The 22,543-nt window shown below is 42.4% G+C and overlaps 1 protein-coding gene across 13 annotated transcripts in view; it reads right to left on the bottom strand.

Moving 5' to 3' along the window:
- The window catches only part of LOC114637052 (myomegalin), a 166,011-nt gene that overhangs the window by 61,734 nt on the left and 81,734 nt on the right, over nucleotides 1–22,543 (bottom strand). For 6 of the 13 annotated variants that reach the window (XM_028785183.1, XM_028785185.1, XM_028785186.1 and 3 more), the window contains exons 1-9: nucleotides 13,641–14,765; nucleotides 6,335–6,466; nucleotides 5,247–5,366; nucleotides 4,934–5,026; nucleotides 4,614–4,826; nucleotides 3,214–3,372; nucleotides 2,264–2,377; nucleotides 1,969–2,106; nucleotides 846–1,025 (exon numbers count right to left, since the gene is read on the bottom strand). In XM_028785183.1, the coding sequence (XP_028641016.1) occupies nucleotides 846–1,025; nucleotides 1,969–2,106; nucleotides 2,264–2,377; nucleotides 3,214–3,372; nucleotides 4,614–4,826; nucleotides 4,934–5,026; nucleotides 5,247–5,366; nucleotides 6,335–6,466; nucleotides 13,641–14,765 (2,274 nt within the window). Of the gene's footprint in view, nucleotides 1–845; nucleotides 1,026–1,968; nucleotides 2,107–2,263; nucleotides 2,378–3,213; nucleotides 3,373–4,613; nucleotides 4,827–4,933; nucleotides 5,027–5,246; nucleotides 5,367–6,334; nucleotides 6,467–13,640; nucleotides 14,943–22,543 lie in introns of those variants that run through there. The other 7 variants (XM_028785188.1, XM_028785192.1, XM_028785189.1 and 4 more) reach the window with 3 other exon arrangements.

The following is a 22,543-nucleotide window of genomic DNA, read 5'->3' as shown; positions in this document are numbered from 1 at the left end:
CCCACCCCAGATTGCTTATGCAATCATTTCTGAAGTAAGTAGTTTTCCTTATGCTCGGCACACACCAGTTAATGTCACACGGAGCCACACCAGTTAATGTCAAATGGAACAAGTGGGCACTTGGCTCACTTACGTCCTCTGCAGTATAACTTTAAAGAGGGAGTAAAAAAACCCATGGGCTAAAGGGAATGATAATGTGGGTGAGGGAGCACATGCCTCCTGCAAGCCCAGGCTCCTGTGAGCTTCAAGCAGGAGGCTGCAAACCTAAAGCCAACCTGGCTATAAAGCAAGAAGACCCTGTCTAGGAAAAACAGAAGAGGATCAAGGAAACTGTACTCATAAAAGAGTAATGCCGCTACAGCTCCTAGTCTACACAGAGATACAATATATGGTGCTTAAACTGTGGAGCCCTATAGGCTGTACCGAAGTGGCTATGTCTCTGTGATGCTGCTCTGACAAGGTAGTTAACCTCACACATCTAAGTCCTTGCTTTGAAAACAGAGTGTGCCCCATGAACTTGTGAGGATCACTAAGTTAATTTCCATTAGGCTCTTAAACCAGTGCCCCACCTAGGAAGTACATTGTAACTCTTATAATACAAGTAAGTTACGATACAGATGCATCTTAAGATCTAATTAATTCCCTCCCATATAGCTTCTCTGACAATGATAAATGACATGTTAAATTTATAGTTGTAAAAAGAGTTCCCAGAGAAAGGTAGCTACTCCCCCAGGCAAAGAATATAATTAAAGACTTGGGTTGCTGGCTCTGCAGGTCTGAGGGGTCCTGACTGGGGTTGAGCCTATGCTCCCTAAGCCAGTGCCTTCCAGTTAGTGGAGCCTTGCCTCTACTTCTTTGTTCCTGTCGTGCAAAGATGTCTGCAACTGCTGAATGATGTTCTCCTGTTCCTTCTGCCAATGGCCAAATTTGGTTTCCAGTTCTTCTTTCAGCCACTGGAGGTTTTGGCAGGTGGCAGTTAACTGCTCCACTTCCAGGCCTCTGGCCCTCAGGAGACTCTCTGTACTCTACAAGACAGATACAGCAAATGTTAAGCCAAAGGGAAACCCCACACTCCTCAGGATAAGAAACAAGTCCCTCCGGGCGTGGTGGCACAAGCTTTTAAACCCTAATCCCAGCCCCCAGGAGGCAGAGGCAGATGAATCTCTGTGAGTTCAAGGCTAGGCTGGTCTGTAAAACAAGGTCCAGGACAGCCAGGAAAGAGAAGACATAGAAACTCTGTCTTGAAAACTCAAAACAAAACATAAACAAAAACTCCCCAAAAAACAAGAGAGAGAAAGAGAGAAAGAGACACAGAGAGAGAGGGAACACAAAACCTGAGACCTGTCTGATCCTTTTTGGAAGCGGAGAAAACACAGACTGTCATATGTCTGTCATACCAGTACTTTTCAAAAACAATCTGGTTTGAGGAGAGGTAAATATAGAATGCATGATAGAATAGGATTGTGGGAGTAGTTTCTCTAACAAAAAAAGTGAATGACCCCTTTAAGAACACACAGATGGTAGCTACATAGGGTCTAAAGTAAGTATGCAGAAAAGCTACAAGTATACATTAAGAAACGGAGCAGTTAAGTGGTATACAGGTATCTACATAATATCAATGGGGAGAGCACAACATAAAGTGTGTGTATATATACTTGACCCCAACAGTGCTCATGGGAAAGTGTATGTGCATATCCACATTAATAGTCAAGAATGAGAAGTCAGAACCACGCAAGCCGCAACCACCATCCACTACTCCCCATGAGTCCGTAATGAAAAGGAAGAGAAGGGCCGGAAGTCTCCGACCAGCAGTGGCAGGATGGGTGAATGCTACTTTTCTCTGGTTTTTAATTTTGTTTTCCTTTCAAAGCAAATACTCTGGGTTACAGAGAATGACGGAGGGGCTGCTGCCTCAGGCCTAGAAGGCTTCGTTCGGAGTGGGGAGAGTGGGCTGGGTTTGGCTCTTACTTGCATGGTCGCTTCATTGGCGGACAGGACACAACGCAGTCTCTCTAAGTCATGGTCTCGGTCTCTCACCGCAAGGCGAAGCTGCCGCAGCTCCTTGTCCTTTTCTTCTAGAGCAGAGAACTTTTCATCTATAACGTGCTGCAAGGAAAGCAAGGCTCCTGAATACAGGAGGGTTCACCAAACTATCACCTTTATTCAGTTAGATCCCAAATGTGAGAACTGGAAGCTGGAACCCCAAAGCAGTCATTTAGACAGCTAGAAAGAACAGCAGTGGAGTAGGGGACTGGCCACGTACCTCTAGAGCAACAGCTCGGTCTTGTATTCGTTGCCGCAATTTCTCAAGAAACACCTCATTCGTGTCTAGAGTTTTGTCTGTGTTATCCCGATACTGTAGGAGCTCCTGAAGTTCCTAATGAGACAGAAGTACTTTCCTTTATTCCTCTATCTCTTAACTGAATTTCTTCATTTTCCTGAGGAATTTGTTGTTGAGTACACATTCACAAAAGTGTCATAGCTAACAGAGATGTAAATTGTTAATAATTCTGCAACAAATGGATTAGCAGGTGAGCCAGCCGGCTCAGGCAGACACGGGCCACACCGTCTTAGTTATCCCAGCGCTGAGGACACAGAGGCAGGGGGAACTCTGTAATTTGGAGGCCAGCCTGGTCTACATAGCTCCAGGTCAGCCAGGGCCACATAGTCAGACGTTGTCTCAGAACAAAACAAAACTACCAACAGCAAAAAGATATTTCCCGAATGAAGGTGTGGCATGGGTACCTCTGTGAGGGAGTGGGAATCATATACAATGGTATGTAAAAATTACTTACTCTGAAACTTAGGAGATTCAGTGTCCCCAAAGCTTAGAGGAGGTGACAGAGCTGATCATGCTTCTTAGTCCCCTATTTCCCCCTAAATTTTCATTCTATCACTGAGTTCTGCGAAGGTTTCTGTAAGAGATCTCTCCTGCCATGTCTTCATGAAGCAGGGTGTCCGGCTCAGAAGTGTTGCATTTGCTAACTCTGCCTGTGCTGTTTACATTCACACGTAGTTACGTGCTGGATAGCATACTGCTCGTAACAAGGACGTTGACAGTTACATGCTGGATAGCGTGCTGCTCGTGGACAGTATTTTCTACTCATTGTGTCTGTTTTAACTCCAGCAGTCATACGTGGGCACAGGCAGGCCTTGAGGTGGTATGAGCAGGCATCTGAGAGCTCGGAAGGCTGCTTTCATCTGAGGACTTACCTGAATTAGCTGTTCTTTGTGACTCAGACTGTGACTTAGGTGTTGAATGTTTTGTCCCTGGGTTCGAATCTCATTATATTTTTCCGCCTCCAGAATGTGAAGCTGTTGGCTCTTACTGTGCAGTTCGCCTTGGAGATGTTGTAAAGCCTTTCGTAATTCCTGAAATAAACAGATCATGTTTTTACATGATGGCACCTGCCCATAATCCCAGCTGCTGGAGAGTCTCAGGCAGAAGGATCTCAAACTCAGGGCTAGCCTGGGCAAAACAGCTCTACCTCATCTCCAAACAAAACAGACAAAAAAACTTCAAAGGCATACAATAAAATATGACGTAGCAGAGAATGCCATCATTTAAATTGATATAGCAAAAGTATAGAGAATACAAATCAAACAGGATATGAAAGCTTATAAAAAGTATGGAGGTGAAAGTAAATTCGGTATCCCAGTTCAGAGACACCAGGGCAGTGCGAGGTTTTTGTCTTGTAAGAACAGCTCTGTCATCTACTGGGTAAGCTCTGAGCTGTAACCCTGATCTTTCCCTAATGAACTCAGCTTCTGAATCTGCACTACCACTTACTAAAATATCTGAAATTTTACTATTTCTAAAGAAAATCCAGGGCCCATAATTAATTTCTGAACTACTAAGATAGAAGCTAGCACACAAAAAAGAATCTTTAAAATGCAGAAAACAAACAAAAATAGCATGTGCTCCACACTAACAAGATAGAGGACTATTTAAGGATTGTCTAATGCCTACATATATTTACATTACATGACTAATTATGCACGTAAATACCCTTCTCTACTTTACCCAACGACTTTTTCAATTTAATTTAATTAATTTATGTATATATTCATTTATTTGTGTGTGTCCTACTTCTATGAGTGCAGGCATGCACGTGTGGAGGTCAAAGGACAACTTTCAGGAAGTGGTTCTCTCCCTCCGGCATAGTTCTGGGGCGGAAACACTTGTGAGTCAGGCCTTTTTCACTTGCTGAGCTACCTCATTAGCCACAGCTGACTTTATCCTTTCAGAATAACCTCAGCGATCTCCTCCTTCATGAGGCTTTAAGCCCTCTGACTTCTTTCCTCAGACCCTCCTGGACATAGCTATGGGAACATAAACCAGAGTCTTGGGAGTATTTACCCTGTTAACATTCTGTCGTGTGACTGCCTCTCCTGCTAAAGTATGTTGGTTAAGTCGCAGGGTCTGTGATATCCACCTTTGTACTTTTAGGACACGGTCTGCTCATCTGGTGCATGACCCGGGGGCAACAAATACTGACCACACTAGACAAGGCCACTGATGCAAGGGTTCAGGCCCCGCACAAACTGTCCTGCTCACAGTTCTCTGTGGGGCAAAGTCGGCCCTGAGGGCAACAGAACGGTTAATGATTTACCTGGTTATGTTTCCAAGCAGCTTCCTTCTGTTGCTCTCTCTCCTGGGCTGCAGCCTCCACAAACTGCATGCATCGCTTGCCATCAGCCAGCTGGCGTTCCTTCTGGCGTACCAGCCTCTGGAGCTTCTGTATTTCAAGCTGGCTGCAGAATAGAGCACTCTGCAGATCAAGCAGGGCTACTTGTTGCTGAGCAGGGGCGATGCCCTCTGAGCTCTGAAAAGAGCAGGATCATAATCACAATCACAGAGAGGAAAGCAGGTAGCCCCGGGGAGACCTGGGCAGCCAGGGCGGCCCCATTCCTGCCTGTGGTCCTCACGTACATGGAGCTGTCCAAGCTGGCTCTGGTGCAGCATTTCTCGAAGCTTTGCCATTGTGTCATTTTGACCTTCAATCACCTGGTACAGCTCCTCAGTCTGGAAATGAGAGGATATCGTGTTAAGATTAGCCAACCACTTGTAAATTACTTCTCTCCCCTGTGCAGACGTTAGTAACAGAAGCTTTCCAAAACACCTACTTGGTGGACAGTTTTCCATAGTAAGATTTGTTGGTCTGACAATGTGACATCTACAAAACAGAGAGCACTTACCTATGTCACTAGTTTCCCCACAGGTCTGGGACCACGTGTCATCTTACCTCACTTTCCCTGCTTTTTAGTGTTTCCTTGAGGCTCTGGATTGTCGTATCTTGCTTCTGAGATGACTCCTGTGCAGATTTTAGCTCACAGCTCATGTCATTTAGTTTCTCTTGAAGAATCTGGATTAGGCAGAGAAAATTCATTAGCCCCATGACTTTTAACCTCGAGGGCCATCACACTGTCCTGTGCATCGTGGGTTTAAAGAACGGCTTAGGGCGTATCCCCTTACTTCTTTCCTGTGCATAGTAACAATAAGACTATGAAGAGAGGCAGTAAATATGCACTGCTTCCCTCAACGCTCAAACATCTCAGTTCTCATGTCCTGCACACATTCTTTATGTCAACAGCCATAGTATTTTCTTGACCCTCCCATATGACCAAGGAGTACCTGCTATCTAGTACAGGATGGACTATTATAAGAGCACACTAGATCAGATATTCAAGAGCCCCTTTGGGACAATTGCCTTAAAAGCAGACATTAAAATCTATGAGCTGTAAGAAATTACACTAAAATTTAAAGCACAAGCTTCCTGTGTCAGAGCCTTACTGTAGAGTTAAAGGTTACATGGAAGATCTGATCTCATTCCCATAAGGCATCAGAAAATGTGGTATGTATGGAACAAGCTAAAATCCTGATAAGACAAAGAGAAGGGCTGGGAATGCTATGAGGACATGATTTTAATCCCTAGCAGCCACATAAAAAGCCAGGTTTGGAGCTGTTTGTTTATAATCCTAGCTCTGGGAATGTGGCAACAGATAGATAGATCTCTGGCTAGCCTAACTTAAGCCCTGGGTCCTAGTGAAAGTTGGTCTCCAAAAATACCCCAAGGTAGATACCTCCTAAGGAACAATACCCGAGACTGATCTCTAGTACACACACACACACACACACACACACACACACACACACACGCATATCTACCTGGATACATGCAACTCACACATACAAGAAAGGAAATAAAGATAAAAGTGTAGAACTATACTTCTAAGTGAGCCATTCTGTAGAGAACTGGGGATGCCCCAGCATCCATCTCCCAGACTATAACAGACTCAGGATGGAGCTGGACTAGAGCCAGTTCTGACGTACCTTGTTGGTGGCCTCCGTTTGCTGGAGTTTTTCCTGGAGTTCTGCCAGGTGGGAATCAGACACAGATGGTTGGGTTGTAGGGGTCTCATTTAAGTCTGGCTTTTGTTGCGTGGGTAACCCTTTAAGCACGGGCTAAGGCAGCAGGGAAGACAAGCACACTGAGTAAATGCAGTCAATAAGCCATTTGATTTTCATGTTCAAACTAGGCCTCCTTTTCCCAAAAGTTGGAAACCACAGTTGGGGCACAAATGATCAGGTGACTTCCTGATGACAGACCTGCAACTTGCTGGGAATGCCACTTTACCTCCAACCCGCCATGCTCCTTCCCTCCTGTCCTCAACCTTCCCCAGCCATTCACCGGTAAAGCAAGTAACTCAGAACTTAAAGACAAGGGGGGACATAATAAAGAACATAGCTACAACCAAATATTTGCTTTATTCTATGCTTAATCAGGAGATTAATGAAGGCATCAAAGGGTCAAAGTTATAGTCCAATTACCTTTCCTACAACAGGCCTATTTGTCTTGTTGGAAAACCTGACAAACTTTTATTCTTTGATATGGGTCATACATTAGAGAACAGCATTTCTGGTCACCAAATTTCCAAGTTTGTACTGCAGTTGATAAGAGATGTCCTTGTCCTTAAGAAATACATGTGGTTGTATCTACAGTAAATGACTTAATTGGAAGTTAAAAAAAAAAAAGGAATGTACCCAGACACAGAGCAGGAGTAAAAAGGCAAAATGTAACAAAAATAGCAACCCTCCAAAAGTCAGGGTGAGGAATCATGGGAAGTTTTCATACTTTTTTTTTAATTGTCTCAATAAACCAAAATTATTAAAAATGGAGGAGGAAAGTAATCATAAAACATAACCACAACATTCTGGAAGGCAGTATACTTTCTAAGAATACTCAGTCTTAAAGAGCATCAGATGAACTATATCAAACTCCACCTGAAGATCACAATGAGCTAAGATGGTGGGTACCTAAGGAATTCCTGGCCACATTAAATCCTCCCTCCTCTGCCAGCCCCTTCTTCCTAAGGAAAAGTAAAGAAGTGCTATTTATGTTTTTCTTTTCCTGGGCTTTCAAACTTTCCGAACTTCCAGAGCCTGGGGTTACAGACGACTTTAAATACCTTCCTGCAAGGGACTGAGAAGAGGAAGTGAGGGGTTTTGTTACCCCAGAGTGCTGGTTACTACTTTGTTTCTAACCCTATAAAATACAGAGCACTGTGGGTGGGAAGCACGGTGCAGGCAAATACTTAGTTCTGGCTCCCATCAGTCTTGGTTTATTGAGGAAGTAAGTGGTCATACCATTAGACTATTCATTTTGACAGATCATAAAAAAAGGCTCTTGGCAGAGATGAAATTTATTTAGATCTGCAAAGGATGAGAGCTTTGACACTGGCTAGGATGAGTGAGGAAAAATGTTCTACACAAACCAGAGGAATGGGTAAGGTTAATGGATACAAAATATCGACTTTGTTACTTTTATAAGCAATGTAATCTTATAATTGACAATTCACACTGAAAAACTATTTTTTGGGGGGGGTTGTTTTGAGACAGGGTCTAATAATCCAGGTCTGGCTTCAAACCCCAGAATCCTGCTTCAGTTTCTCAACTCTAAGATTACAAGCCTGCATTATTGCACCCAGCTTGAATCATTGCTAAGAATTAAAAGGGTGCAATGATTCAAGAAAAGCAGGTACAAACAAGGATGTTTTATTACCTTTATAAGCCCATAGCTATTTCTGAACAGCTCATTAAAAGGCTATTTTATCCCTGCTAAATGAATTGATAAAACACAATCTTAAAATTAAAAGGTTAGATGATTAAAGAGGTATTGAGACATAGTCTCAAACATAAACAAATGACAGGAAATGGAACCGATCTGCAGAGTTCTGAAGGTTGATGGAATGACTCACAAAAGCACGGAGACTTCTGACAGCATCAATGTGCTTTGACAAGAAATGGGAGTGAAGTGGGCCCATTTACCCTGGCTATGCCTCTTGTTTATCACTATAGCACGGTCAACTTCATCTACTCCCCCCACACAGATGTGCCGAGCACTAAGTAGCAGATATTATGTTGGAGAAAGGAGTACTGTATAGGACAAAGTGCCTTCTCTTGAAGATTCTTCAGAGCTTGGGTTTGGTGGCTACAAGGTAAATATGGAAAGATGGAGTGGACTGCTGGCTTGGCAAGTCCTATGTAGTAACACAGGAAACCATGCACAGGAAACCATGCAGTGAATTGGTGACTGTTACTTTATATTGAGTAGAAAGAGCCTTCCTCCTGAGACTTTATATCAACTAGAGAGAGCTTTCCTCCCGAGATAGTATCTGAATGGACATCTGAAGGGGAAGTAGTCAGTTATTCTAAAAGAAACAGAAACCAAGCCAGGCAGGCTGATGAAAAGTGAGCCTGGGAAAGGAAAGACATATATATCTAGAAGGGCACACCCCAGGAGAAAACCACTGGGAGCCACCTGTGTCAGTTTTCATTTTCTCAGAGCTTCACTGAATAAAAGTAAATTAAAAAAAAAGTAAACTTAGTTTTGACAATTTGTCTATGCAAATATTTCTAAAACATTACAAATGTGGTCAATATAAAAATAAGATTTTTCAGTATTTGAAATTTGAGGTCTATTTTATACTCAGAGCACATTTCAACTCAGACTAGCCACATTTTGACTGTGAAAGCAGGAGACACAAGCTGGTGGTGAGCCTAATTAGAACACACTGGGCAAAGGGGAGGGTAATGGGGTCCAGTGTGAAGGGAGGCACAGCCCAGGTCTTTACCTTCTGAACAGCAAGGATAATCGAGCTGCATTCATCCAAACTGGATAAAACTTGTCTACAGTGTTTTATGTACTTACATTTTGGTTTTGGTGCTGCTGGGTATCGAACCCAGTGCAGTTATGTCCCCAGCCCTGACTGCAGTGTTTTCTAACAGAAGAGCAAACATATTTAAGTTTTTAGAAGCTCACTGCAGCTGCTCAATGGTGATGGACAGTTACCCAGCAGAAGAGAGATCAACCAGAAAGCAGGTGAAAGGTGCTGGATTATAAAGATAGCAGTGGAAGAGATAAGTGGATGGGTCTCGTACAGGTAACGTGCTGTTGCTCCAGACAACTGGAGGCAGGAGAAGCAAGGAGGGCGACTCCCAGAAATACTTGAGATATTTGTTGTGGTGAATACAAGAAGTCTCCCCCGAAGCAATGTGGATTATGTCACACACATACCATAAGAGATGACTGAAATAGATACAATTCTAATGGACGAATAAAATCATCAGTGATTCAATGGAAAAGCAGCATCTATAAGACCTGGCTTTTGGTTTCCTTGGTGTAAAATCACTCTTCAGTAATGTTATGCTACAAATTTGAAATCTCACCCACAGCAAGCACAATTGAAGACACAACTCCAGGCCTAGAGATAGAGCCAAGCTGTAAGGCGTGGCTAGCATGCACAAAACCGAAGGCTTAGTCCCTAATCTCTAGTGCTGGGTATCAGGAAACAGTTTCAACATTAAAATGGCAGGAAGACAGTGCTATTTATCCACTTTAAATCAGAGACCACAGAGCTCTGAAGGGAGCAACAAACTAGCCAGCCACCCTGATTCCACTTACTATACAAGGAAATGGAAAACTATAAAAGGTAGATTAAGCTATTCAAGTCACAAAAAAAGTCAAGAATTACCCAGGGAAAACTAAATTGCAGTTAGTGATGCAGCTTTTATTCCCATAAACCCAGGGCTCCCCATAATGTTAGGAACATTTTAGGGATCAAAGGCTTGTGCTTAATGACTAAGACCAATAAAAACAAAACCAAATTAAACCAGGCCTGAATCCTACTTCAATGTTCTAATACTTCAACAGCAGTCTTAGAAGCAAGATCATTTACTTGTGTATGTGTATATATACAGACATGTTTATATTCATATATACGTCATTTCTCTACTTATGTATACATAAACACAAGGGCATATAAGTGGCAGCTTCAAAGCCAAAGAATGCCACAGGCAAGGAATCTGCGTCTCATGTAAACTAGCTCAGCATGAGTCACAAGAAACTTCAGATTCTGTAAATGACTTACTTTAAAAAAGTCTTCATTTCGCCTTTCTTCATAATATGTTCTTTTATTGCAGAGAAAATGCCTTTTCAGAGACACCCAAAGGGCCCTTATTAAGTTCCTCTGGGTCAGGAATGCCCACTAAGTTCTTGTAAAGTACCAAGCACATAAGCTTGGACCTCGGACAATTTACAGAGCCGGAGGTCAGTGGTCCTTAGTTTAGTAGCATCAGGGTCACTCTCAGATGCTTGGCTTCTAAGACCATGACCTAAGCACAATGTCCTTTCAGATTAATCATTTTCAAGTCAGAGTTGGTATGCATGCTTGATCAGTCTGAAAAGGAGAGCAGAGCCCGGGCCCAGGGCTGCAGGAGGCTAAAGAGCAGGTTTTACCTCTGGATCAACGGCATTTTCCTGGCATGTTCTTACCCTCACAATAGTGAGTCACAGATCACAAACTGCTATCATTTCCTATCCTGCTGTTAATCATCAGAGACAAACAAGAACCATCAGCTAGCATAAAATTAAAGGCCCAGTCTATGACTATTATCTAATGTCTACATTTTCTAAAGGATCTGATCTGCCTAAATAAACAACTGGGGTATTAAGTGGGACAAATTCACCATAGTCCCCACAAAGCAGACCTTGACCTTGTAAGGGTTGAAGCAAAAGTGTGCTCTTTAAATTTAGATACAAAGGAGCCTGGTAGCTCAGAGTTCTTTGTGAACTGCTGTTTACTAAGGGACCACAACCCCCATCATAGCTTTTCTACCTCAGGGCAGGACAATAAAGAAGGAAATTACTACCCAGAACAAGACCTCAAACCTTCACACAGATAATCTGAGAAGCTTGGGTCTTCCAGGTGTAAAGTCCACAGAAGGCAAATAAGTGATTTGCATATATCAGTAAGCAAGACAAATATACTGTTGCTATTTAGCTTAATATAAGGAAGAAGTGGGTGTAGGGTTGGAAGGAAAGCAAAGCTCTTAGGAAGAATCTTCAGGCTGGTAGCTAATACACATACAAAGGGTTAAGTGGAAGATTAAACAAAAGAATCAAAATGACTAACAGAAAGGTCTGCCAGGTTTCCTTCCTATTGTAGGAGAATTTTTGCTTTTGAGACTCTTGATTCTACCAACTAAAAAGAAAACTACCCAAACCCTGCATTTATTATTCTTCGTTTATGTGCTCAGACCTGCATTTAATATTCTTCATCCATGTGCTCAGAAAAACTGATAAAAGCTGGTCTGCCCTTGTCCCACCTGGCTGTGGTTTTACCAAACACCATAATAGCCCTTAAGGAGATTAAAAATCAATTGGACTTAATCAATTAGATTAAGACCAGAACAAAATAGGTATTTTGTTTACAAACACTTTGAACTGAGTGTAACTATTTTCCCTTGCATCTTTAGTTATTGGAGAAAACATAGTAAATAAAACTCTTTCTTGACGCTCAGTGCCATTTTCTCTTACCTCCCAGTGTCTTATACTTCACACAGTAAAGAATGAAGTCATGTGACGACAGATTAAAGCTCTAACATTCACTGTTACTGTAACAAAGGGACTTGATCTGAGGGTACAATTACCATAGTTTGCATACTTATTCAGTTTTCTTTATGGAAACCCCTAAAATCCTCCTGGAATCCTTGGATACAGAAAGCGGTTTCTTGGTTTAAAATAAGTTAAGGTTATGTGCTTCAGGCAATGTAATTAAATGTACAGAATTAAAAGGTCTTGGCTGAAACTAGTGAGGGAACTTTGGCTCAGCAAGGCTCTTATTTAAACAAACTTTCCAAAATTCTTAATGAGGGGTGTTCTTGAAAATTCTTCCCAACTCCAAAACTGGCTGAGTCCAGGCAAAATACCAAAAGATAGTTTTTCAATTAAATATGGAGTAAACAAAATCTTGTCTGTGGAATCTTCAGGTCTTCAACTTGCTGCAGTATTGGCCATGGTTGAGAGGCGAAAATATCTTAGTTCCCCATCGTAACCAGCCTAGTTTTAGATATTAAATTGGTATCTCTATGAGTGTTCAATTTGTAGTATCTATGTCTGTTTGAGCCAAACATAGCAGTGGGGATCCATTGAAAAAAAGAAGTACCCAAGTGCTGGGTATATATAATGCTTAACATTTCACACAAATGAAAGTACTTATTTTTTTTCTTTTTAATAACACTTTCATATGTGCTATTTCTGATAATTTTATATAAACTTTAAAAAACATTTCTTGCACTTTCTGTTAAAGTTCTTATTGGTATACAAAGTTTACATGCAGCCTACATATGCCTCAAAAATCTCATTTAATTGGAATCTCAACTTCATTCATTAGCAGATTGTAAGTTTCTGAGCCCCCGTTGACTGAGGACTAAGCTTCCTTAGTGACTTCTAGATTGTCCACCTTAGCAGTGAGTGGTACCTCTACAGAATGAATGTGCCAGGATATTTAACAAAGTTAACTGAATCTAGCGTTTACTGTTGCTATAGAGATGGAGGAGCATCTGCCAGGTCCCTGTAAATAGCTGAATTTAAAAGGGCGCTGTGAAATCAGTTGGGTGGACATGAATAGCTTAAATTGAGTTCGACTGCCATTCTGCAGTCATTGAGAAAGTCAAGAGTAGGGTGAGTGAATCCTTCCTTAATAACAAGTATCTTCCAGTGGGCTCAGTAGAAAAGCTGCCTGTGCAGTTTCAGCTTAACTCTACAGGTGACAGCATTTGAATCCCTAAGTGTCTTCCATGCACAAGTCACCATTCGCTCGCAGGTGACCTTTAATTATAGCAAACACTGCCCAGACGTTCTTTCTAATGCTTTCCTGATGACAGGTTTCACTCTATGTGCTAACCATTTTGAGGCATCTGGGGGATGAAAAGCTTAGAGCTCCAGGGAGAACTTGCCAGGAACCTAACTCTCTTACAGAAAGACAGTGGAAGAATATCATCCACAAATCTAAAAACAAAACCCAGCAAAAATCAAGGGGTGGTGTGGGGGATGGCTTCTGGTGCCAAAAGTGAGACAAATGTCTTCTTTCTGCAGAAAAAGAATCTTCATCTTTTGTTACATATAATTCTGACAATAGGAACTGTTAAACTGACCACAAGCAAAAAGTATAGCCAAAATAGGCTCAACAGTTAATTTTTTTCAAACCTAGAGCACTATTATCCTGGAGCTAAACAAACCATGGGAAATCTGTAGATAGCTCATCAGAAAGGCACTATAGGTAGCCATTGTGTATACCTGGAACCCGATCGGCAAATACTCATCACAGAGATCATCCCACAGCTCCTGTAGGTCTGAAATCTCCCAAGGATAACTCACAGGTGTCCTGTAAAGGGGTTTCAAAGGCCTGTTAAGGAAACTGGAACTAACTCCATTTGTCATGATATGGCCAGGCTTGGCTCCAGGTAGGATGGATTTCACTGGAATAGGAAGCTTGCTCCCTCTGGGACTCTGAATGGGCTTATAATCAAGACCTTTAATCATGCTAAGAGCTAGCTCCAGTCTGTGGTTACACAAATGCTGTGGAGCCTGTTCATCAGAACAGTAGTCACATTTTACAAGTTCTTTCGCACTTCTCTCCGTTTCCTCATCTTTCTGTTGTGGAGGACTAGCCTGGACACTAGCATCCAGAGATTCCACAGAGGAACCTGGTGTCCCTTCCTCCATGCTTTCTCCATCCGGGGGTACCTTTGTGCTTGGTAAGTCTGGTGGCCCAACCTCTGACAATGCTGGTTCTTCAGTGCAAATGCTGGTAGACCACCTGCTAGAGGGGGCATAAGAAATACTTCTGGCCACTTTTCGAGGCACCTTACAAATGGCTTCATAGTCGGAATCTGCAACCCGCAAAGCTGCACAACCACGGCATCTCCTGGGTCGGTTTCCGGGCCCTTCAGAAGCATGACAGCTGTGTGAGTCGTTAATCTGATCCTCATTTTCTACCCAACATTCAAACCCTGAATAGGCAAAATCTTCTTGGAGCAGTGCAGCGTACCTCATATCTGGCAAGCCGGAAATGTCTACCGTCCCACTCCCCGCCTTGTTCTCCTCGCCAGAGTCATCGTTATTCTTCCGATACATACTGGCAATGCAGAACTTGAGGCGATCCTTTTCCAGAAGCAGCTTCTGTAAGCGCTCAAGAGAAAGGGCTTCGATCCTGGCAATGACAGTATCGAATCGATAGATGCGATCGAGCATGAAAGCACACTTGCTGCAAGCAAACTCGCCTTTCCCATCACGAGAGACATCTTTGCCTAGGACGTGCGAAAGCAGAACCTGGAGGTTGAGCTTGGACGCGGTATGGAAGATCCAACGCCGCTGGTTTCCACACAGCTCCCGGGCACAGATCCTGCAAATCTCTTTCATCTTCACTCCTGGAGGGTGCGGAACTTCTCTGTAGCGGCCACAGCTGCGGGTTGCTCACCGGCTCTGGGATGCGGTCCTCTTCCCACCTTGATGGTCTGGAGCTGGCATGGCCCAGTCCCAGGTCCTCTCTGGGCAGGGGCACACCTCAGCGCGCGCAGGCTCTGGGTACCACAAGACCAACCCCGCCCCTCGGGCAGGGGGCGGGCGCGGGCGCAACACCGACGGGGATGCTGAGTGACAGGGCACAAGCTGCGCGAGGTCGCTGCCAGGGCCCCCACAGCTGTCTCTCCCGCAGGCCGTCTTGTCCTCTACGTCCTCCGGAGCGGGCAGGCTAGGCTCCGGGACAGTAGTGTCGGCTCAGAGCTGACGCAAAGCCCGGGAGATGAAGCATCAGATTTCAAGATGGCGCCCGAGTAGGCGGCCTCCCCAAGACTCCTCTGGGAGTTGTAGTCCGACCGCTGCAGCTCCGCGCATGCGAGCTGGCGAGTACCTCGCCTCGCCCCTAATCCAGTCTCTCCTGCTAAGCTGGCAAAGGGGACTTTGCCCGGAGTGGAAAAAGCAAAGTGAGATATAAGGGCAACGCCTTTTACTCTGATAAGATCTCACCAAGTACACGCCCTGATCCTTTCAAGGAATCTCTCTCCTCTGCTGGATGCCTTGAGGCTCCTCCCAGGGAGGAGAAAACCCAGTCCACTCCCTGTCTGTCAACCGCCAGTGCCACGTACACTGGATGTGGCTTGGCGGTGCCACTAGGTACCGCTGCACCACCGCCTTCTGCCGCCGCCCAACCTACTTTCCTAACTCTTGACTCTAGGGTCAGAAGCCACAGGCTGCAGAGATGGTTGGGGAGAACCTGGTAAGTAGAGGAGGCAGGTTGAAAGAGCTTTCCCGAGGCCAACCTAAGGTTATTATAAGAAAGGAGACTAGTGTTTCTATCAGTGTCGGGTGATGTGTGGATAGCAGGCCTAGGTGTTTTGTCCTTTAATGAAGTAGTGAGTGGGGAATGGACAGTGTACAGCACAGGCACCTGAGAGTCCAGAAAACACCAGGTGACTGCATCTGATGATCAAGATGTTAAAGATAGCAAGAAAATGGGCTTTGTCAAGCTTCAGGCCTCCTGAGAGATTATCACGAATTCTCTTTCAGGTCCTGGTCGACAACTTCTTTTGGAAATGGAAGAGGGGAAACAAACACGTCTTTGAAAGTGCTTTCTATTCAAGTACTTCAGAATTAGGGCTGGAAATTCACTGGCATAGTTAGTACCTGGTTTTACTACTATATAGTTAAGTCTCCCGACCCTTTCCTATAGAACTTCATGCACATAAGAGAACCTGGAGCAGCAACTGAATGAGATGCAGGTATCACAAACTTTTGCCAGTAAGAAATTCACTTCCTGGCTTTAGAGGCAAGCACCAGAAGAGAAACAGTAACCCCAGCAACCTCTTGAGCTTCCTCCAGAGCAGGAACTCGGGTCCCTAACTAATGACTTTTAGATTCAAAAATTGTGGGGCTGGGGATATCATGATTGTTCTAATCACCTAAACAAAATCCTGTAGATTTGTATGCAGCATAACTTTGTGTATATAATTTAATCTGAAGACACAGATTCTGATCCTCTAATCCATACCGTAAAATGGGATTCCAAGTAAAAACAGCTGCATTTCTTTTTATCCTTAACTTATGTGAGCTTGAAAGTCAAAAGAAACTGAGCATCAGTCTTTGAAACCTACAACTATCTATCTATTAAAGGCAGAGTTTCTGAATTCACTATGACCGGTGGATGGGCAGAGAGTACTCTACTTCCTCCTACACAAAACACTCCAAAATTACCCTGAAAAGTCAATAGTGAGCTTTCATAGCAGAACCAGCCTTCACATGACCGTTGGTGTTTAAAATAACTTGATCATAGTAAAAAAAAAAAAAAAGGTCGAGCTGTGTGGATAACAGAGCTTGAAGCTAAAATAGAACTTATTAGAAACATTACAATACGTTTAACATTTTATGAGCTTATCATCATCTTCATCACAATTTGTAGTCACAGTAGCTCCTTCAAGGAAGAAAACAAAATGGAACTAGATGAAGACATTTTATTCTATGCTACGAACCATTTGAATTTAGGCCAATAAATATTTAATTTTAAATTAATTTTTAATTATTTTTAATTAAATTAATTAATTAATTAAAAATTAAATATTTAATTTTTATTTCATTGATTTTTTTTTTTTAGATTTAAAAAATTGTTCGTGAATGAATGTTTTGCCCGCATGTTTGTATATGTACTACAAGTGTGTCAGCTGCCCCAGGAGTTCAGAAGAGGGAACTGGTTTCCCAGAACAACACTTCCAAATGCTTATGAGCACCATATGGGTACTAGGAGCTCAATCCAGGTCCTCTGCAAACCCAACAAGTATTCTAAGTAGTTGAGTCATCTCTCCAGCCCTAAGCTTTAAATTTAAGATAGATGCCATAGGTAAAGCCAAAGGCTGCATCAATTTAACACATCAGGTTCTACTTAGATCTAAGCCATAGAGCTTGAAACTGAAGGGAAATGCTGGTAACTTGCATGATATACATATAGTATAGTATAGTACTTATGAACAAAGATTTAAATAAGGATATACAAATTAATAATAATGGTTCTATCTGGAGAATAAAATGGATACTTATGTTCATTTTCCATCATTTGGATTCTATAGTTTTTTACAATAAATATATAACATTTTGTGATTTAAAGAACGTTTCTTTAAAACAAGGTAGGATTCCAGTTTTGGTGGCACATACCTTTAATCCCAGCACTTGGAAGGCAGAGACAGGCAGATCTCTGTGAGCTTGAATCTACATTTCAAGTTCTAGGCCAGTCTGGGCTACATATGGAGATCTTGTCTTAAACAAGGTAGAATAAACATGTTCTTACATAGTTGTGCAACACTATCCAGCAGTGAATAAGAACTGGCTATGATATGTGCTTCATGCATGGATCTCAAAAATGTGGTAGTGAGAAAAGCCATATACGAACAAAACATTCCGTGTGAAATGTAATCGTTTCAATCATTTGAGGTAAAAAAAAAAAAAACAAATAGGAAAAATATATCTATTGTGGTAGAGGTTAGAAATGATTTCAGGATGAGAGGGTGAAAAACTAATTTCAAAGGAAAATGTGCTGGCTAGTTTTATGTCAACTTGGTACAATCTACAGTTATGAGAGAGGAGGGATGTTCAATTGAGAAAATGCCTTCATAAGATCTGTCCATAGGCAAGACCATGGGCTATGACCCTTTGGGGGTCAAATGACTCTTTCGCAGGGATCACCCAAGACCATCAGAAAACACAATGTTTACATTATGATTTGCGTAATGTAAACATTATGTAGCAAAATTACAGTTCTGAAGTAGCAATAAAATAATTTTATGGTTGGGGGGTCGGCACAACATGAGGAACTGTATTAAGGGTTGCAGCATTAGGAAGGTTGAGAACCACTGCTCTAGGGCATGTTCTTAGTGATCAAAGGGGGAGGGCCCAGCCCATTATGGGTGGTACAATCCCTGGGCTGGTGAGTTGGGGATTGAGTTGACCTAGCATGAGGGTTCAAGGACATCACAAGAAGACCTGCAGAGTCAATTAACCTGGGCCCACGGGGGCTCACAGAGACCAACCAAAGAGCATGCAGGGGCTGGACCTAGGCCCCTACACATCTGTAGCATGTGAAGCTTGGTCATCATGTGGGTGCCCTAACAATTGGAGACTGTCTCTGACTCTGTTGCCTGCCATTGGATCCCTTCCCCTAACTGGACTGCGGGGTTGGGCCTCAGTGCTACTACTTAATGTCTCAAGGTAGGTGGTACCCAAGAGGGTCTTCCCCTTCTCTGAGAAGAAAAGGAGGGGGTGGTGGGGGAAGGATTTGTAAGGGTGGAACTGGAAGGACAGGAGGGATGGGGGTCCTCATCAGGATGTAAAGTGAATAAATTAATGAAAAAAGAAAGGAAAAGAGGAAGGAAGGGAGGAAGGAAGGAAGGAAGGAAGGAAGGAAGGAAGGAAGGAAGGAAGGAAGGAAGGAAGGAAAGCTGGCTGAGTACACCATGGGGAGCAAGCCAGTAAGCAGCACTCCTCCATGGCCTCTGCATCAGCTTCAGTTTCCGCCTTCAGGTTCCTGCCCTGACTTCCTTCAGCGATGGACAGAGATGGGGAAGTATAAGGCAGTAAACGCACTCCTCTCCAGTTTGCTTGTGGTCATGGTGTTTATCACAGCAATAGTAACCCTAACCAAGACAGAAAACAAAGACAGTTCTCTGTGGCAGTAAGATTTTCTGGGCCATGTCTTGAGTGATGGATACATGAGTTTGTGCAGGTTCCAAGCTCATTGAGCACTTAGAATTGTAGAGTTGTAGATTTTTATGGTAGTAAAATTTCAGCTATGCATTGCCTAAATAATTTTAAACTTTTTAACAGAAAACAATCTCTTTAGCACAGGATAGCTTTGAAAATTGGGAAGATAAAATACAGTTCGGAAGACATTCTATAAATGACCCAATCAAAATTTTAATTTCTAGTTCTTGTTTAACATGAATTTTAGAAAACAATTTCATACACATATGCATCCCATATATTTATAACTGAAACAATATATGAGATTAAGGTGAGATAGAAGATTTTTGTGATGATTTAATATAGGATGATTACTTCTAAAATTTACAGCAGCCACATAATAGAAAATTAGAGAATGGGTTTCCTAGTATGTAGTTTTAAGTACATTATCAATGGGTTATATCAGTAGTTTGTTCAATAACAAACTGGGTGAGGAGGTCCATGCCTACAATCCTAGCAGGCAGGAGATAAAGGCAAGATGAGGAGTTCAAGGCAATCCTTAGCTACATCGTGAGTTAGAGGCTAGCCTTGACTACATTAGAACCTTGTCTCCAAAAAAGAAAGAAAGAATTAAAATAACTGATGAACACATTTATAAGCATTTAGTAACTTAGAAGTTACTACTTAGATGACTAACCTTAGGTGAAGCCACTTATATCTGTCTGGACCTTAGATTCCTAATGAACAATATTTTCAGAAGGTATCTGGGAAAGACTAAGACATGCAAATGAGTTTTCTGGAGACGGCTCAGCATTTTGCATGGTCTTCGATGGGTGAGCTCTATGATGCAAGGTCACTAGAGACTTGATTCCAGGATTGCTTCTTGCTGTCAATATGCCTTTCCTGTCACTATTACAAAGCCTAATGATTCCTGGGCATTAGCCCACCCTCTTGAGCAAATTTCCTGCAGAGCCAATATGAAAATGTACTTTCATATTGTAATAAATAAATTGATGATTTCATAATTCCTGATAATGATTTTATAAAACTCCTAAACTTATACAAGTAATTTCAAACCCTCTATAGAATAAAGCTACAAATAGAGCTCTGAAAACCTTCATGTGCCACGGGCTAATTGCACTAGGATAAGAAAACAAGACTGAAACAAATTTGTGATCAAGAAAAAACATTCCTTCTAGTCAGGTTGAAGGTGAAGCCATAGGTATGCACTATGATAAAGCAAGGCCATGTGAAACTGTTGCTTTGAATATATAATGTGTCTATAGAATGAAACACTGCTTTGAACTTATCAACATCCTTCTGTGACCAACGCCTTTTGTGTAACATTTTATCTATGAAGTAATTTTATAAAGAACTTTTATCTAAGAAGGTAAAAATTGACAGAGAAAAGAAAGAGTTGATGTCTCCGACTCTGCTCCATTCACCAAATATATATGTGTGGCATTTGGGGCTCAGCCCCATCCACCAAATATGTATATATGTATATATGTATATATGTATATATGTATATATGTATATGTGTATATGTGTATATGTGTATATGTGTATATATGTATATATGTATATGTGTATGTGTGTATATATGTATATGTGTATATATGCATAAATGCATATATGTATGTGTGTGTGTGTGTGATTTTGCTGGGCATTCTTGCTAGCCCCGGATAATTAAGCTTAATTCAGTCAGTAGTACTGACCCCATAAATCACCTGTCACTTGGGGGGGGGGAAATCTGCTAGCAGCATGACCCCAATAGCCAATGACATACCCCCTTTTGCAACCTGCCTCTGTTAACCCTCTCATGTCAAATCTGGCTTTGACACAAAATGAAGTTTTTAATAGAAACAACAGTTTCACACTTTAGTGTCTGTCAGATACATGGTGTGTGTGTTGGGGTGGGGGAGGATGGTATTAAAATCCAGATCAGATTGCTTGGACCTAACCCTTGGTGTCTGTGTTCAGTAAGTAGATCTGGGGTGGGTCCTGAGAATTTGCATTCCTAACAAATTCTGAGATCTTGCTTTGGTTAGTGCTGTGGTTGATGCTACTGCTGTCTTCTGAGAGTTGTGCTTTGAACATCACTGAAGTAGAACCACCTTAAATTGGATTCAGGTTTAAAAATAAACAAACAACTTCAGTAAAAATATCAGAAGTTCTATGGGGGCTGGAGACATGGCTCAGTGTTAAGAGCACTTACTGCTCGTGAAGAGGATCCTGTTCAGTTCCCAGTACCCAGATGATGGCTTACAACCTTCCGTAACTTCAGTTCCTAGAAACCTGATGCTCTTTTTACTCTCCGTGGGCACTGCACACATGTAGTGCATAGATATACATGCAGGCAAAACACACATGCACATAAAATAATTTTTCGATAGAAAAAAAGGTCAGAAGTTATATAGGTCAATGAAAAAATCTATCAAAAATACTTATAAAATTAATGTTGAATTAAAAAAAAAACTATACCCCTTTTGGGGATGGTGGCTTATGGCAGCATGTTATCTTAGCATTCATGAAGTTGGAGCAGGAAGTTTGGCACTGGTTGAAAGCCAGCCTGGGGTTACATTGTGAGTTCTAGGCCAGCCTGGGGCTACATTGTAAGTTCTAGGCCAGCCTGGTCTACAGGGGGCAATCCTGTCTCAAAAAATTATTTAAAAATAAAAGGGGGAAAAAGGAAAGAGGAAGGGAGGGAGGGAGGGAGGGAGGGAGGGAGGAAGGGCGGGAGGGAAGAAAGCAGGGAGGGAGGGAGGGAAGAAGGGGACTATATTCCATTATGGTGAACAAGTATTCTTATGTTAGCATTTTGTTTTGTTTTGTTTTGTTTTGTTTTGTTTTGTTTTGTTTTGTTTTGTTTTGTTTTGTTGTGGGTACCTCCCCATTTATGTATTAGGGTCTGAGAAGTTTCTCTTGGAACCAGTGTCATTTTGTATCCACTGTGTGGCAATAGAGCTGTCAAGTTTCTAACCTCTAATTTTGGCTTAGGAGGGAGTTTCCAAAGAAAAGAGAAGTGGGAAACTCCCATGTTCCAAACCAGCTGTACTGGGTTTCACTGCCCTAACTGTTTTAATTACTAAAGGCTCTGCCCCGCCCCCAAAATGATTCAGGCATATAAGATGCAACAAACAGAAAAAAGAAATGTGATGTGTCCAAGGTGTTAGTATTCTGTCTAAACTCCACCTCCACAGTTACCTGGCAACACCCAGGCATGCTCTTCCCCACAGTTACCTGGCAACAGCCAGGTAGGCCTGCCCACTATAAAAGGGGCTGCTTGCCCCCTCTTTGCTATCTTGCTCCTCTCTTGCTCCCTTGGCCCCGTGCCTGCAGGCTTCCCTCTCCCTTCCTCCCCTTCCCTTCCCCCTCTCTCCACGTGGTAATGGCCGGCCTCTACTCCTCTACCTCTCTTCTCTCTCTCTCTCTCTCTCTCTCTCTCTCTCTCTCTCTCTCTCTCTCTCTCTCTC

Source organism: Grammomys surdaster, unplaced genomic scaffold, assembly GCF_004785775.1.
Source record: "Grammomys surdaster isolate TR1022 unplaced genomic scaffold, NIH_TR_1.0 125156, whole genome shotgun sequence".
Classification (NCBI taxonomy): Eukaryota; Metazoa; Chordata; class Mammalia; order Rodentia; family Muridae; genus Grammomys; species Grammomys surdaster.
This window is presented reverse-complemented; position numbering and strand designations above follow the sequence as displayed.